The 17,324-nt window shown below is 40.0% G+C and overlaps 1 protein-coding gene across 21 annotated transcripts in view; it reads right to left on the reverse strand.

Moving 5' to 3' along the window:
- The window catches only part of NCOA2 (nuclear receptor coactivator 2), a 285,913-nt gene that overhangs the window by 19,833 nt on the left and 248,756 nt on the right, over positions 1–17,324 (reverse strand). For 20 of the 21 annotated variants that reach the window (XM_055546219.1, XM_055546232.1, XM_055546227.1 and 17 more), the window contains 4 exons: positions 15,746–15,956; positions 12,991–13,197; positions 9,970–10,185; positions 6,730–6,859 (listed from right to left, as the gene is read on the reverse strand). In XM_055546219.1, coding sequence (XP_055402194.1) covers positions 6,730–6,859; positions 9,970–10,185; positions 12,991–13,197; positions 15,746–15,956 — 764 coding nt within the window. The remainder of the gene's footprint in view (positions 1–6,729; positions 6,860–9,969; positions 10,186–12,990; positions 13,198–15,745; positions 15,957–17,324) is intronic. The other variant, XM_055546236.1, reaches the window with a different exon arrangement.

A 17,324-nucleotide genomic window follows, 5' to 3' on the forward strand; every position in this document is an offset into this window, starting at 1 on the left:
CTGGTAGCTCAGCTGGTAAAGAATCTGCCTGCAATGCAGAAGACCCCAGTTTGATTCCTGGGTAGGGAAGATCCCCTGGAGAAGGAATAGGCCACCCACTCCAGTATTCATGGCCTTCCCTGGTGACTCAGATGGTAAAGAATCCACCTGCAATACAGGAGACCTGGATTCGATCCCTGGGTTGGGAAGATCCCCTGGAGGAGGGAATGGCTACCACTCCAGTATTCTTGCTTTGAGAATCCCCATGGACAGGGGAGCCTGGCGGGCTACGGTCCATTGGGTCGCAGAGCGGGAAACGACTGAACGACTAAGCACAGCACCCTCATTCTTAAGTGATGACAGATTCACATCGGGATAACAGGCCATGTTTCCTAAAGCTAGTTCTGTGCCATTTTGGCCTAGAATCCTGAAATGCTGAGGATTTACGCCAATAGTTAGTTTCAAACAGTTCTAACCCAGTGCACTTAGAAATAATCTACCCTCTTCATTAGCCCCAGTCATTTGCGAAGAAAATCACCCATTGAGTGTACCCTTCACTAAACTGTGTCCTGTAGTCCTTGGCTCTCCGAGCTCACATCCCATGACCTGAGAGGTACCATAAGAGGCGTTGCCACCAGGGCCTCAGTTCTCAGGAAGACATCAAGCAGCCAAATAGACTGGACCCTTCCTGTTTCCACATGCTCCCAGAATTAAGTTTCTAAACGCAACTGTGATCAGATTACTCTACACTTAGGGAGTGGGAGGAAGGAGCAGATCAGAACTCTGGCAACAAGGAGGAGAAAAACCACAGCACTGCATGTCACGGAAGCAAAGAGCAGAGGAAATTCCCCAGAGAGGAATGACCAACATTCAGATGTGGTACATTTTATGAAAAAAGAGCTCAAGTCAGCCGACAGTGGATGCTATTTATCACCTTCTCTTAGGCTTGAGACCTCATTCCCCAAAGATGCTAGTTAATATTTTCTTTCTCGAGCTTTACTTTATAATTTTCAACTTGTTTCTTCACAAGCTTTAAATCCCCACACAGCCAGAGCCCCCACGCCAGATCTCTACTATGAACTCGGGTCCCTCTTAAGTGGAGTGAGGCTGCAGGAGCTCTGTGGGAAGGCAGGTGCCCTGTGCGCATCTGCCGGCATCAGCTGGAAGAGGAAACCCTGTCCGGTACTATGGGAGACAGCTCCACTCCAGGGAGGGCACATCCCAATACAGGGAAAAAAAAGTACTGCAAACGTTCATTGGCATCTAAGTGATTTCCTACATAATAACCTATTTTTTGGTCTCATGATTTCCTTTTCTTTTTCTAATTAAAAAAGTTAAGCTAATGCATGACCTCGATTCCTACTTTGGTCAAAGCCCTCTTCAACTTGAGCTGGGGCCTTGGGGATACCTGCTTACAGTCTCTCTCTAATTCTCCTGATACGATGTTGCCAGGTTCCTGTTCCCATTACTGAGCTGACTCACAAAATCCCAGGCCCTGGGACAGGGTGCTGGTGGTGGTGGACACACACACTTCGGTAAAGCCTAACCTGTCCCAGTATAGAGTAGAGCCTATGGCTTCCCTGTGGGTCCCAGCTGCCCAGGGCAACCGGCCTTTTCCTAGAAGATGCTGTATGCCCACCATAATGCCAAGACTTCCCATTCCATGTTTCCCACCCTCTTCTGCATCCGTGATCCTTCCCCTCCAGGCTCAGCGTGTCTCCTCCAGTCACCCCTGGCCACGCCCACTCTGCTCTCGACTCCAGGACCACTCACTGTGCTGTGCTGACCTGATGCTGGCATTTACTTACAAACCTCAACTGTGCCTGGTGAGCACTTTCAGTCTCTTTGTTGGCTTGGTATCCGAACTGTGTTAAGTTCAGCAAGTTCCCATTGGTGAAAATAAAAGGTTCTTGATCTAGCCAGGTTATCATACCTTATGCTCAGAAAAATACATTCTTATGTTCATAAAAATATATTGCATTGTGGCTTGGTATCATAAATTTGGGCATACCATGAGTTACAACACTTCTTTGAGAAACATCATAATAACGTTTGGCTTATAGAAAAAATAGTGATCTGGACTTTCAATTCCACCTTTATAAATGACTGCCAATATGATGGAAGACAATTTTTTCTTACATTTTGGGCAATTATAAATACAGTTACAATCTAGATGGTGGCTGACAAACATAGTATTAAGACAAGGATGAAATTCAGAGGAATAAATGGAAGAACACACAGAAGCCCCAGGTTGGCAAAGCAGTAAGGAATGAACTGGCAGAAGACAGGTCCATTGTCAATAAAAATCTTTCTTTTTTAAAAAAATTAAAAAAAAATTTATATTCTATTTGAGTATAGCCTATTAATGACATTGTAATAATTTCAGGTGGACAGGAAAGAGACTCAGCCATACATATATATGTATTCATCTCCCTCAAACCCCCCTCCCATCTAGGATGCCACATAACATTGAGCAGAGTTCCCTGTGTAGGTACTTGTTGGTTATCCATTTTAAATATATACATGTCCATCCCAAACTCCCTAACTATCCTTCCCCCCCCAACAACCATAAGTTTGTTCTCTAAGTCTGTGAGTCTCTTTCTGTTTTTTAAATAAATTTATTTGTATCATGTCTTTTTAGATTCCACATGTAAGGGATATCATATGATAAAAAACCTTATTTATTGAAATCTATACTTGTATTTATTTATAGACTACCAGGACATTAAAGATGGTGATAAGGGGAAAAAGACAAATTCTGAGCTATTGTTTGAGAAATTGGAACATTACCATCACTTTTTACTTGTATTTTCAAAATTTTGCAAAAAAGTAGCAGCTACTATATGATAAATTAATGGTCAACCAAGAAAACTTTACTCTTAGGCACATTACAAACAAAAGAACACCAAATTACCTCAGAAATTCTGAACTTAATGTGAAAGAAAGTCTTTCATGAAAGGCAGCTACTGTTCACTTTTACATACATCCAACAGAAATTATAAAAAAATCATCTATACATTTGGGGCTATATTTTAAATATCTCTTTTACCTACCAGATGAATAAAAGAAAAAAAAAACCACAATGAAATGACAGCCAATGGAAATAAAATTATAAATAAATGAGGATGTAAATATGTTAGAAATTTAAGGGCTAAACTACTCTCTTTTTGAAATGTGTATATATAACTAATGCTGGGCTCATGAAACATAAAAAAATCTACTTCTAAATAGGTAGGCAGTAAAAATATAAAATATTAATGGTGATATTAATGCTTACAAAGGGGATTTTAAAAAATCACTGCTTTTATTTAAAAAGAGAGACGTGGTTAGAACCCTTGTTGTCCATCATCTCTGGATTTCTAGGACAATAAGACTACCATAAATTTGGTCATAAATTTCTTCTAACTGAATTATTTAAAATAAAAGAAGAGGAGTTAAGAGGCTAGAAAAGCTGAAATAACTTTAAAAATAGTAAAAATGTTCGGTTCTGTCCACAGAGTTCTTATACAAAGAAAACTGACAGTAACACCAACAACATGAGAACAGGGTCAGAGCAGAGCCACAGAAAAGCCCCGGCACGCTGAGCAGCCGACTCGCACTGGCTTCAACATATACTCTGCATTTCTCCTCCTTTGTTTTTTAGTTGTTGCTGTTGTTTGGCCTCTCTGTGTGGCTTGTGGGATCTTAGTTCCCTGACCAGGGATTGAACCCATGCCCCCCTGCCATGGAAACGCAGAGTCCTAACCACTTGACTGCCAGGAAGTCCCCATTTTTGTTTTAAAAGAACCCTCCTCGACTTGGGCAACAGTGAAAATCCTAACTTTGGGCCTAGTTTTCCCCTAGAAACTATTCTTAGATATTTCATCCAAAACGTTTTCTACTGTGTGCAAGTTTCCATGGACATGGGTATGTTTTTAACAAACCAAATAAACATATTTAGAAAATGCACATACTCACTGACACCATGCAATCAGACTTAAAGAGCTGGAAGGACCCTGAGAAAGTACCACCTCTAAGGATGACTACAGTGGTTATTTATATGATGCTCTATTCCCAAGCAAACCAGTGATGCAGGCCACACAGCGCCCTTGGTACCCAGTCCAGGAAGAGCCACTCTGACTGGTTCTTCTGATGTTCTCCCCTGAGAAGTACAGTGGAGGAGCAGCGGTGCTAGCATCACTTGGGGCTTGTCAGGGACGTAGAATCCTGGACTCCACTCAGAACTGCCGTCCAATGAGACCCCGGAAGTGGTGCACAGGCACCGGGGGTCTGAACACACTAGTTTCTCCTACTAAGTGAACGGAATACAGCTGGTGAGCACCTTCTCTTATCTCCCTAAACAGCTGTTAAGCAGTTGCCCTGGTCTTTTCTTTCAGTGAAATAACTAGTCTCCAGCTTTTTCTCACCCAGCCTATTGTTAAGCTCATATTCATCTTATGCTATTTTTTTTTTAAAAACTTCACTGAGTGCCCTGAATCCTGCATCATTCTCTTAAGATACAGAAGGAAAACAGGCTCCACAACACAATTCTGAGCTACACAAAAGCATTTCATCCCAGGGTAGGAGTCATTTTAAAACCTGTTTGTTTGTTTTTTTAAAAACAAGAAGCTCTGGAAATATTCTACCCTTATGAAATTTCAGAAACTCTGCTTTTATTATTAGTGAATTTGATAAAAGTACTTTATAATTTTAGATTTGAACAACCTCCAAAGGACAAAATAGTTCAGTCTGTAGCGAGGTCCTCGCTAGCCTCCAACCTGAACTCTTCACATGAGAGCCTCAAGACCAAATTCCTCCAGTTGTTTCCTAATGTTTACTTCCCAGAACACACTGCCTGCATCCTTTATGTTCCCATGCTGACTCGTGCTTAGTATGTGAATTATCTCCCTCCCTTGGGGCTCTGTGCCCACACAACTGGCTGAGCAGCACCACGATACAGGCCTCAGGGTCACCTGCGAGACTCCTGCTTCTGGTGCTTTGCTAACCCTGAGATTAGCATATAACACAACTGTGATGCCGTCCTTCCAGGGATTAATGGAACAATCACCTTCGAGCTAAAACTTGAGCAACACCTAAGCCCTCGGGGACAGGTGGATTTTATCCTGAAGAGTCGGGGCTTGCTGGGCCACAGCCACAAGAAAAAGCTGATGGTGTGTGTGTCGGGGGGCTGGGCTGCTCTGAGCAGACTGGTGAGCGGAACCCTCACCCCTGCAGAGACCAACACAAATTCTCTCCTAAGAAAAAGTATCCTCAGTTTTAACCCCAGTGTTTCATTGGCCAAGAGTAACTAGAACTCCCAATGAAAGACTGCCATAATACTCAGGGAATGGGCCACCAGAAGCAAGAGTAAGTCACTGATTTACAACTGCAAGGAATCCAGATACTGGAACTCCGAAATCAAGAAATGTAGAAACAAAGGATGAACGTCATGTTTAAAGACATAAAGGTGGAGTCAAAAATAAGCAATCCATAAGAAACCATGAAAAATAATAAGGCAAATAGAACTTTTAGAAATGAAGAATGTAACTGGATCAAACATAGCTAAAGAGATAATTAATGAAATATACATATGAATAAATTATCCTCAATGTAGTACAGAGAGACAAGAAGATGGAAAATGGAAGATGGATAAAGAAATAAGGAGGGTATGAGTTCTAAAAAAATCTAATGTAGAAAGTTAACGTGTCTTGCCAGAATCCCAGAAAGAATAAAGGAAATGGAGGTGTGGCAGTATAGACAGATAACGCCTAAATTTCTAGAACTGATGAGACACACAAATTGACAGATTTAAAAAACAAGCACAAGATATACCAAACACCAAGCAGTATAAATAAATCAATTCACACCTAGACACACTACAATAAAACTACAGTATAGCAGTTACAGAAATATTTCAAAAGCAATTAGAAAAGATTGCCTACACAGAAACAAAAATGATGAAACTAATAATCAGAATCAAAAAACTCAATCAAATTTGATCATATATACCACTTTCTTTTTCAAAAAACGTCAACAGCTTAAAGAAAAAAGGCCAAATTCTTCAGTTTGCAATTTAAGACCCTCTATAAATCTGTTCCTTTATTAATCTACTCTTCCAGTTAAATCTTCTGATACTGTTTTTTTAATGTGGTAAAGTATATGAAGCATAAAACTAGATGATTCTGTTACCCTAAACATATTGTGTGGCTTCTGTAACCTCTAAGCCTCTGATTATACTGCTTTTGCCAGATGAACTGGATTCCTGCCATCTCTGCCCACTGAAATGATACCTTTCTTTTACATTTTTTAAAATCTCTTGGTCGCACTGCGTGCCATGTGGGATCTTAGTTCCCTGACCAGGGATTGAACTTGTGCCCTCTGCATTGGAAGTATGGAGTCTTAACCACTGGACCCCCAGGGAAGTCCCAGTGATACCACTTCTCATCAACTCTGAAGCTTTCCCCAATCACCCCAATTGAATGATCACCCCATTTATAGTACATGCTAGCTCATATTAGTTATTAGTCTACATATTTTATTTTCCAACTAAACTGCAGCATCTTTGAAGGCATATGCTCAGTTAAACTGATTTTTGGATTCCCCTCCCTCCCTTACCTCCTGCACTCCCAGACCAGTAAGTGATATAGTTTGAATACATGAAAACGGGTCAGGCACCAAGTGTTTAAAAGGATAAGATTAACTTCTGGCCTAGGGCTGAGATAACTCCTGGCACTCGTGAACTCTGCTCTCTGGGACCTCCCGAGTGCTCACCTGTTCTGGCTGGCAAACGGTGCCTGGTCTATTGGCAGAATGCTCTCAGGCCAGGGGGCGGTCTGATTTGGAGGTGCTTGTTGTTGGCTATACTGAGGTCCCCCCATGTTCATCTCCAGTTCAGATGGCCCTGAAAAGGGAGAAGAAAACAACTCCTGAATCTTATAACTTGTAATCAGCGAAGTGTCTGTTTCAGCTATGGAATAGAAAGAGAAATACCTGGCTGATAGAAAAGACAGAAATAATAATAATTAGGTGGAAATAATAAGACAGAATTTTTGTTCTGAAATAGAACAAAAGGGCAATAAATATCAAGGCTAATCACCCACTTAGAGACTCTAGATGAGCAGTTCCAAACTCCTTGTACTTAGGAGTTTTTATGCTAAGTCACTTCAGTTGTGTCCGACTCTGTGCAACCCCATGGACTGTAGCCTGCCAGGCTCCTCTGTCCATGGGATTCTCCAGGTAAGAATACTGGAGTGGGTTGCCATGGCCTTCTCCAAGGAGTCTTTATATTCTTATTAACGTACAGGCTTTTGTGTAAGTGGGATATATCTTACTGCTGTTTACTGTATTGAAAATTAAAACTGGAAAATAGAAAAAAATGATTCTTAATTCATTTAAAAATCATCATAATAAATCCACTATGTTATAAACAAGACTTTTCTTCCAGTAGTATTGAGATATAATTGACACACAGCATTATGTGAGTTTAAGGTGTACAGCACTATGATTTGAGTTACATACATCATGAAATAATTATCACATTAAATTTAGTGAACATCCATCATCTCAAATAGATACAAATGAAAAAAAAGAAAAAAATTCTTTTCCTTGTGATGAGAACTCTCAAGAGGATTTACTCTAACAACTTTCATATATAACATACAGCAGTGTTAGCTATATTGATCATGTTATACATTACGTCCCTAGAACTTATATTGGAAATCTGTGCCTTTAAACCACCTCCAACCAGCTTGCCTTTCCCTGCCCTCCCCTCCCCTCTGGTAATCACAAATCTGACCTATTTTTCTATGAGTTGTTCGTTTGCAACACAGATAAGATTTTTTTTTTAAGCCAACTCTGTTGTGCATCCATGAGAGAATAATAATATCTTTATATTATTATGAGAATAGTTTTGGCCTTGCAGATCCCCTAAAAGGGCATCAAGGTCCTGGACATAATTTTGCAAAGTGCTTAGTAAGACAGGAGTAGAAAGGAGGCTCAGACAACTCAGACATGCTCTTTCTTAGGAATTCTTTGTAGAGGTTTAAAGCTAATGCACAATATGAGCTCTTTAATGATTATATTATCACTGTCTGTGGACCTGTCTTCCATTACAATAGATACTTTTCTGTTGAGTTCACAGCTTTTATGAGTTTATTAAAAATCAGAGCAATTCAGCTACACAATGAAGCTCACAGAGCCATTTTTCAAGCTCAAAAGCTATGTGTCATTCATGAAGAAAGACTGAGGATAAATGAAATTTCTGGACAGAAAGGATTTACTATGATGATTTTTAAATGAATGAATTAAGTATTTTAGAAATTTCCCAGTGTATTTCTGCATGGAAATCTGGCCATTTTTAGTATTTTTCATGCATGTCTCAAATTATGTAAATTTACACTCGGGAATCGTGCATTATTAATTGGAAGTACACTCTCCATAGAAAGGCAACATGAATGTCATCTCAGAAACAATAAGCCAAAATGTGCTGAGCAATTAAACAACTAGAAAAGAAAATCGATGCCAGGGCGGGATGACCATTCTGCATTATTATGTCAAAACCATCCTGGCATCTTTCTGGTAATGACTTAGCGTTTACTCATCCTGCACTGGGCTTCCCCAGTTGCTCAGTGGTAAAAAAAACTTGCCTGCCAATAATGCAAGAGATCCAGGTTCCATCCCCGAGTCGGGAAGATCCCCTGGAGGAGGAAATGGCAACACACTCCAGTATGCTTGCCTGGGAAATCCCATGGATGAGGAGCCTGGCGGGCTACAGTCCATGGGGTGGCAAAGAGTTGGACACAGCTTAGTGACTAAATAATAACAACATCCTGCACTATCTAAGTATATGAAAAAGTACATAAACATCACCTTATCTGAATTATGGTAACAGACAACTGGAAGGTTAGTATGTCAATATTAAGAAACAAGAATGAGCTACATTAAGTTTTTTAAAAAAAAATAATCGTTTATTGAGATATAATTGACATACTATATACTTAGCTCACTTAAACTGTATGATTCAGTGTCTATGAGTGTAGTTGCAGAGCTGTACAACCATCACAATGATCAATTTTAGGATGTTTTCATCCTCCCACCCCCAAAAAACCTCATAATGTAATTAGGAGTAACTCTCCATTCTCCCCACAAAGCCCCAGCCCTAGGAATCCACTAATCTTACTTTATCTACAGATTTGCCTGTTTTGGACATTTCATATAAATGGTATCAAACAATGTGTCTGATCATTAATTTTAATAACATGTGAACTGTATCCAAACAGAATTCTAGTGATCCTTGTATTTTCTGAGTTGCTCTGTAAGACCCTGCTCTTTCAGTGAAGACCTGGGAGAGTCTTGTGTAACAGTCTAGGGTAAAATGTGCTGTGCTTAGTCGGGTCTGACTCTTTGTGACCCCATGGACTATAGCCCGCCAGGCTCCTCTGTCCGTGGGATTTTCCAGGCAAGAATACTGGAGTGGACTGCCATTTCCTTCTCAAGGGGATCTTCCTGACCCAGGGATTGAACTCGCTTCTCTTACATCTCCTGCATTGGCAGTGGATTCTTTACCACTGTGCCCACCTAGTCTAGGGTAGTGCTCAGAAATCTGCATTTTAAGGTCCTGATGGCCATGCCGAGTTAGGGACACTGCTGTACCATTGAAATGCTTCCTTAAAATATCATCTATATGATATTTCTAGTGTTACAGTGTAATCCACTCCCTGTAAAAGTTGAAATCGGATAGTTTCAAGCAAAAACGAAACATCATAAAGGTAGTGAGTTATCTTATTTTACTGGAAAACCTGCAATTCTATGACCTGTGCAGAGATCTTCAGCAAAATCCCACATTTAATAGCTTGACACGGGGTGGTGGGGGGTGGTGGTGGGGGGTAGTGGTGGGGCGGGGGGTATTCCCTAAACCACAAATGACAAGCCTGACAGAACTTAAGGAGCTGTTCCTCTCTCCTTCTAAGAATGCATCAAACTGAAAAGCAAAGAGTACAGGAACCACCTTACCCATATTCATGACCTGAGGTTGAAGCATCTGTCTTTGGCCAGGCTGGCTGTTGGGTCTCATGGGGATGCTGGCTGTTGGGTTCCGAATCATACCTCCTTGGATCGGCCGGTTCATGGCATTGCTGGTAGCAGCACAGGTGACCCTCACGGCAGGACTCTGGGGCGCCCACTCCCCAGATGGCATGGTGGGCCGGGCAGCATTGCTGCCAATCATGCCTACAGGCAAGGCAGAGAAGACAGAGATGCGGTGACCGGAAACATAGTCAACACGCAGGAACACTAGACGCTCTTACTCTACACGAGACAGACAGTTGTTCTTAATACACAGTTAACCCGACAGCTCACGCCCTCGCCGGGCCAGATGTGGGCCTTGGGTAAGAAACACAAGCTGGCAATTACTATGAAGTTTTTCACAATAGACTTGCCACTCTTTACAGTTCGGAAAAGCTGTTACAGTTGTTCCCATATGTACTTAAGAGACAGGTGCTGTGGCGTGTGGATAACCCCAACTTCCTTCCTCAGGAAGTGAATCACATTAGCTGATATACACGTCAATGCTTTACTTTCCAAAAGGGAGGCGAGGCCAAGAGAAACAAGGTAAAAACTGATAATCAATATTCTAATTCTAAACCCAAATCACAGAGACTATCCCGTGAAGCCTTGGCCAGACTTTAAATTCTCAAATCCCTTTCTGAGCATTACAATTGGTTAAGCTTCAAAGCTGATTGAGACAGCCTTGGAAACCGGGGGAATGAGAGCATCTTTCCACTCTGGTTCTTTGTGGTCACGGCAAGGAAGCGCCCGCCGCCTCGGTGTGCCTGGACCACCTCGTTGCTGGTGATGTAGATCTAGACTGGGTAGGGACAGATTTGTAAAAATCCTCTTATGCTTGAGATAGTAACAGCTGTGCAACCACACACACCAGCGAGAAGAGCACACACTGCCGGCAGATCACGTGCTTGCTCTCTCTGGCCCCAGGATGCTGGCGATGGCCAGACACGGGCTAAAACTTGGTATCCTAAAGGGGAAGAACCCCAAGTGAGGACCCTTTGTTCTGAAGTGTTTAATAAAGGATGTGCAACAGTTCTGCTTTCAAAGATGTGACTTGCATTGACTTTAATTATGATAAATAATTAAAAACAGGGTATATTTCAGAAATGGGGAGAGCATGTATTGTGGGTGGTTTTTCACTGGTGAAATGAGAATGTACCTCATCAGGACGATGAAGAGTTAAGTGTAATTAGACTGAACAAGTTAGGACAATATTATACTAGTACATATTTTAAAAACCATTTGAAGACTAGACTTGAATGATATAAAGATATGGGAGAAAAGACATTTTCTTTTTCAAAAAATCTATTATCTAATCAATATAACAAGATTACATAAAGTCTAGAAAGCAGAAGGGAAAATAATCCATAATTTGAAATATTAATGTAATTATAACCAGGGTTGTTCCTTTCATGTTTTCTTCTTTTTTTTTTAAAGCAAAGCACCGACACTGCTTGATCTTTATAGTCTGGATGCCAGTCATCTCCAGGCTGCCTAGATTTGAATATAGGTATGTCCCCAAATTCCTAATGTTTCTCCAAGAACCCAGACGTTGCATTTCACTGATAAGGAGCCACCTTTAATAAACTATTGGCTCCTTTTCTCTGACAGAATTTCATGTGAGTCAACATTTTACTTATATAAATCAATACTTTATCTTAAAAATAATATAAGATCAATATGGCATTGTTTCTGCAAATAAATAAATTAGTGATGTAGTCAGTGTCTGGCACATCTAGTAGGCACCCAGTAAATATCTGTTGAATGAATAAACTATTTTAACACAACATAGCTCACATTTCCCATGTGAACTGCTTACCAACAACAGAAAGTTAAAAGGAAAAAAAAAAACACCCATCTTTTTTTCTTTCAACTGAACTCTTATTTTTACTTATCTGAATGGAAATGTGATTACAGGGATGACACACCAAGCTAAAAAAAATGCCAAGAATTAAAACCTATGACTATAAGTTCTTTTTTATAACATGTTTCTTTCAATGCCTTTGTCTCCAGTTCTAAACAGTGAGCAGGACTTCATTAGAAAGCTCATTATCCTAAGGGTGCAGGATGCCCAGAGGGTACAGGACACGGTGGTTATAGCCATCAATGCTGCTGCAGTGATTCCTAGCCTGAACCGGAAGGAGGTTTGGGAGTACGGCAGCTGCTATGGGGATGACTACCACTTAGGAATATGCGTGGGAAACTTGGCAGACACCTTAAGCCACAGCAGGTCAAGGGTCAAACCAGATCACAGGCAACCTTATACATTTTAAAAAATGGAGTTCTTGGATCAGCTACTATTAGGTTAACCACACTACCACTTAAAATTCATTTTCTTAATTAATATTTTTCAGAATGAGAACTGCTATTGTTACAAGTATAAAAGGTTGGTGGAATTTTATACTTTCATTCTGAAATTCATGAAACACAAATCATCAATTAATAGGGAGTTTTGGGGTTATCCTGGGTTGGAAAGATCTTCTAGAGAAGGGAATAGCTACCCTCTCCAGTATTCTTGTCTGGAGAATTCCATGGACAGAGGAGCTTGGAAGGCTATAGTCCATGGGGTTGCAAAGAGTTGGACACGACTGAGCGATTAACACTAACACACTTTTGGGGTTGTCAGCAGATTATCACAAAAAGATAGCAAATTATTCTACATAAAGCACTACAAGGTCTAAAATAGTAACTGGAATAGTAGTGAAATAAGTCTTTACTGTAGGATTAGCGAGCAACTAGAACCCTTGTAAAAACAATGATCACAGCATAAAAAGGTCAGCCTACTGGGAGGCTTTCCAATTCTTCATATACCACGCTCACAGTGAAAATCTGCAGAATTTTCTTACATTCAAATGTGTTTCTAGCATAAAAAATTTCACACGAAAAATTCTACTACTTGGATGTGGAGGAATACAGCATTAAGTTGAATAACCCACCAATAAAAAGTTAACAGCGCATTTGAGCCCTTACCTGTGCTACTGTTCCCTAAATTTCCTTGGTTTCCTATCATCCCTTGATTACCCATCATTCCTGGCTGAGGTATCACTGAGTAGGGACTACTGTTTCTGATTGGTGGGAAAGGTCCAGCACCCGTTGGGCTTTGCAATGTGATGTCAAGTGGGAAATTCTGGTTTGGCAATAACCTGCCCAGTTGCCCTGGTCGTGGGTTATTAAAAGCTAGGGAGAAAACAAATGAAAATTGAAGGTTAATAGAGGATAATGGAAAATAGTAACAGAAGCAGTGTTCAGGGGAAATGTCGGTTGTAAAATCACAAAGGTATGCATGTCTGGGACCAGCTGCTTACGTAAAGACAAATTCACAGACAAAAAAAACATGGGGTGTCCAAACACAGACTTGCAATCTAATCAACAGGTCTCTTATTTACTTCTTGACAACCTCACAGAGCAATAAAGCAAAGGAAAAAAAAAGGAGAACATGTCTATTATTTACTATATATTTTTCTCCCCAATATCAACTTTTAATATTCAATTGTATTTGCTAAGTAAACTACAAATACGTTTTTCATATATTATTTGAATTTAGAAATACTGTTTTGTCACAGCTGTGAAGCCATAAATATCTCCAAATGCACCAAACTTGTGGACACATGTGGTTTGGACTGAGACTGTCATATTTTAACTGGATTTTCCTAGGAAGAGAATTAGGCTAAAAATGTCTATTCTCATTGAAAGTTAGAAGTCTTTAAGTGTGAACTCTGGTACCGAAAGTCAGTATTAAAGCTCTCAGGCCCTGTTAAATCTTCTAAAGGCCTGTTAAATCTTCTAAATACATATTCCTTAAATTCCAGATTTATTTATATTTGAAATGGATTCTATGATTAGTTTATAAGAGTTTATTGTGTAGTAAGCACTACATCAATGCACTATACTATCACACAGACAACCAGTTATTTGCTAAGTGTTTTTACAACAACAAAGATATTGTAGATTACAATTCATAGAGCAAATATATAAAATAATATCAAGCAGTTTATTTTCTCTGAATTATATAAACAGCATGAAACAGAACATTTAAAACATACTAACGTCCTTAACAATCAGTAAGAGAAATAAACTATTTAGAAGAATTATCATTTGGAATGAAAATTATGGATATGCTTAATCTGACTTTCTCAGGTTTAGCTACTTGGATGCTATTCAATAGTCTGAACAACACCAGGAGGTACAGAAAGGGGAGAACCCATGAGTTTCCACACAGCCCTTCAGTAACTCCTCTGGGTCTTAAGCATAAGCTTGGTAGAATGTTTCTTATTCACATCTCAACTCTCTGACTTTGTGATCTCTCACGGGCCATAAGCAACCTTCCATTCCCAAACAAACTGGCAGGTCTAACACATAACCAGCATAAACTCTGTTTTGTTTTACCCTTTTCAGAAAGACCAGGAATCACTTTAAGAAAAGATCTATTAATCAAATATACGTTGTAATTTGGTTGATGGTTGCCATTTCTGATTTGAGAACAGATGCTAAGCTTTGTGGAGAAGGCAATGGCAACCCACTCCAGTACTCTTGCCTGAAGAATCCCATGGACGGAGGAGCCTGGTAGGCTGCAGTCCATGGGGTCGCAGAGAGTCAGACACGACTGAGCGACTTCACTTTCACTTTTCACTTTCATGCATTGGAGAAGGAAATGGGAACCCACTTCAGTGTTCTTGCCTGGACAATCCCAGGGATGGCGGAGCCTGGTGGGCTGCCATCTATGGGGTTGCACAGAGTCGGTCACGACTGAAGCAACTTAGCAGCAGCAGCAGCTAAGCTTTGGGTCAAACTGTATTTGAAGAGGGAAAAATTATTATGTTCATCATCTGAGCACTAAAGAGGTTCTCTGTCTTTCTACAAGATATAGCCCTTGTTCAGGAAAGATATTTCCTTCTCCTAAAAGCTACTGGATAACTTAAGGGAATTATGAAGTTTGTAAACCAAGTAAGTGTTCACACACTTCACTAAGTGAAGAAACACTTCATCTTAAACCTACAAAAACATAAAATAAAAGGGAATTCCCTGGTGGCCTGGTGTTTAGGAAAGGGGTTTTCACTGCTATGGCCAGGATTCAACCTCTGGTTGGGAAACTGAGATCCTGCAAGCTGCGAAGGATGGAAAAAAAGAAAAAGCGATACAGACTGTATCTTATAAAATAGTCTAAGGTCTTCTAGCTTTATATCACACAAATTAAGATGCATTTAGAAATCATTTCTGTGATAAATTTCCATGTAAAACTGATATTTATATGAGGATTCCAAAGAGATAGGACAAGATATTTTTAATGTGTATAGCCCTTTCATGTATAAAGATTTACAATTCTGGTTAAGAAATTTTTATGAGTGAGTGTATTATTCCTAAAAAGTCAGCATAACTTTCTAAGTGTTTAGTCCTGTATTAAAACACATAAAATCTATTTTAAACTCCATTTCTGAAGGCAGTAACCGAAATGAAGAGAAGTATGACAATCATCCAAAGAACTTTTATCTACGCAGGCCAGTCTCACTCTGTGCTGACTCTATCAACCACAAGCTCCTGCAGAAAGGCCACGTTGACTAGAATCCACTCTGACTACTGTTTTGAAGGGCTGGGACAGTAGATGGTGCTATTTGACCGTTGAAACTGTGAAGTGACTAAGCTGTTTGCATCAGATTTCAGTAATCCCTGTTTCTGATGGTGATTACATGGGAATTTCTTGGCATAACCGTCAACACCCCATACTCACTGCTCTGTGGGATTCGCATTGCTGTTTTCTGGGCTCCGACAGGTGTCACGGGACTGCTTTCAGCTGTGAGTTGCATGAGGTCATTGATGATGGCTTGCTTGTCAACTGATCCAGCAGGGGCGCCTGGCCGCGTGTCCGGGAAAAGCTGCGGTAATTGACTATTCTGCAAATCATCCAAAATCTCCTCCAAGTTGTCCAGCTCACTGCCAGGCTGCAGTTAACAAACAGAAGAGTTTATCCAGTCCTACACTAAGAGTGGGCGCCGCAGGCCCACGTGCAATTGCAGCCCTAAAGGGTACAAGGAACCAGAGCCAAATGAGATGCGGACACATGCGAACCTTGGGCCTCACTGTTTATTGATAATCTTTAACAACAACAACAAAAAATTAAATTGACAAAGGCCAAATAATTTAATCTCCTGCCCCTTAATTTCCTCCTTGGTAAAAAGAGAAGACTGAATTAGAAAGAAAGCTCTCTTCCAGCACTGGGATTCATTGGCAATTTATAAATTCCCCTTTATTTTATGCTAATAATTCAATTAATCATGAGTATGAGTATTTCTAATTAACCACGTGTGTACTAGGATTTACAGTCTAGGCCCAGGTTTAGTGGTTAACTCGCTTGAAGAAATAACAACAACAAAAAACGGGTGGAAAATATGATCCAAGTTTACACGAAATCAGTATTTAGTAAATGGTCATTTCCCTTTAGAACTTTGTTTTTCTTTCCTTTTTCTTTTTTTTTTTTAAGACCAAGAGGTAAAAGGCACAATGAGCTTGAAGTAACCCTGAACCGCTCAGCCCCGTCTTTTCCATTTGAGTGGTGTTATTTTTTTTACTGCTTACACTTTCAGTTTCAAATGACACTGGTTTTCTCAGTCCTCATCAGCTTAGGGCACAAATGCAGGGAGGCAGGAGGTCATTTCCAATCACTGCATCTATTAATTTGACTTTACAGAAGCTGTAAACATGTTTCTTATGACTTTTCCCTTTACTGAAATAATTTCAATTATCAACATTAAAATAATATGGTATGCAGCACCACTATTTCACAGCTAGTGCTTTTCTTCCCGAGACCTCAACTGAATTTATGTTCTTTCAAGTAGAACCTATCTGGGTGCCAAGTATTTAAAATCAGATGGTGCCAACCATGCAAGAAAATGGCTAAGTTAAACCCCAAGATTATTTCCTAGTGAAGAGAGTGGTAAGAATGATTTTCCTGATGTGTAGGTGGAAAAACACAAGTTAGGTAACTTCCCCAAAGTCACTGATGGACTTTCAATCCTCGACCATGACTAACCCTTTTGTCTAACACTAGCAATTCAAATGATATAATTTACTTAAAGCGGAATGGCTTATAGTTTTATTCTACACATGAGAAGCTGGACCAAGTTTTTTGCAATTTATGGCAAATGTAATATATATCTAGGAAGTCTTTTTACTGGACACAATTTCTCAAGTTAAGAAAGGATACAATGAAGTGATTTTTTATTGGACTCTGTTTCAGAGTCAACTAGCTTAGCAAGAACTTGGTGATCCATTTTCCAGGAAATTTCTAATGTACTGTTAGAGCAATTATA

The sequence above is a fragment of the Bubalus kerabau genome, chromosome 14 (assembly GCF_029407905.1).
Source record: "Bubalus kerabau isolate K-KA32 ecotype Philippines breed swamp buffalo chromosome 14, PCC_UOA_SB_1v2, whole genome shotgun sequence".
Taxonomy (NCBI): domain Eukaryota; kingdom Metazoa; phylum Chordata; class Mammalia; order Artiodactyla; family Bovidae; genus Bubalus; species Bubalus kerabau.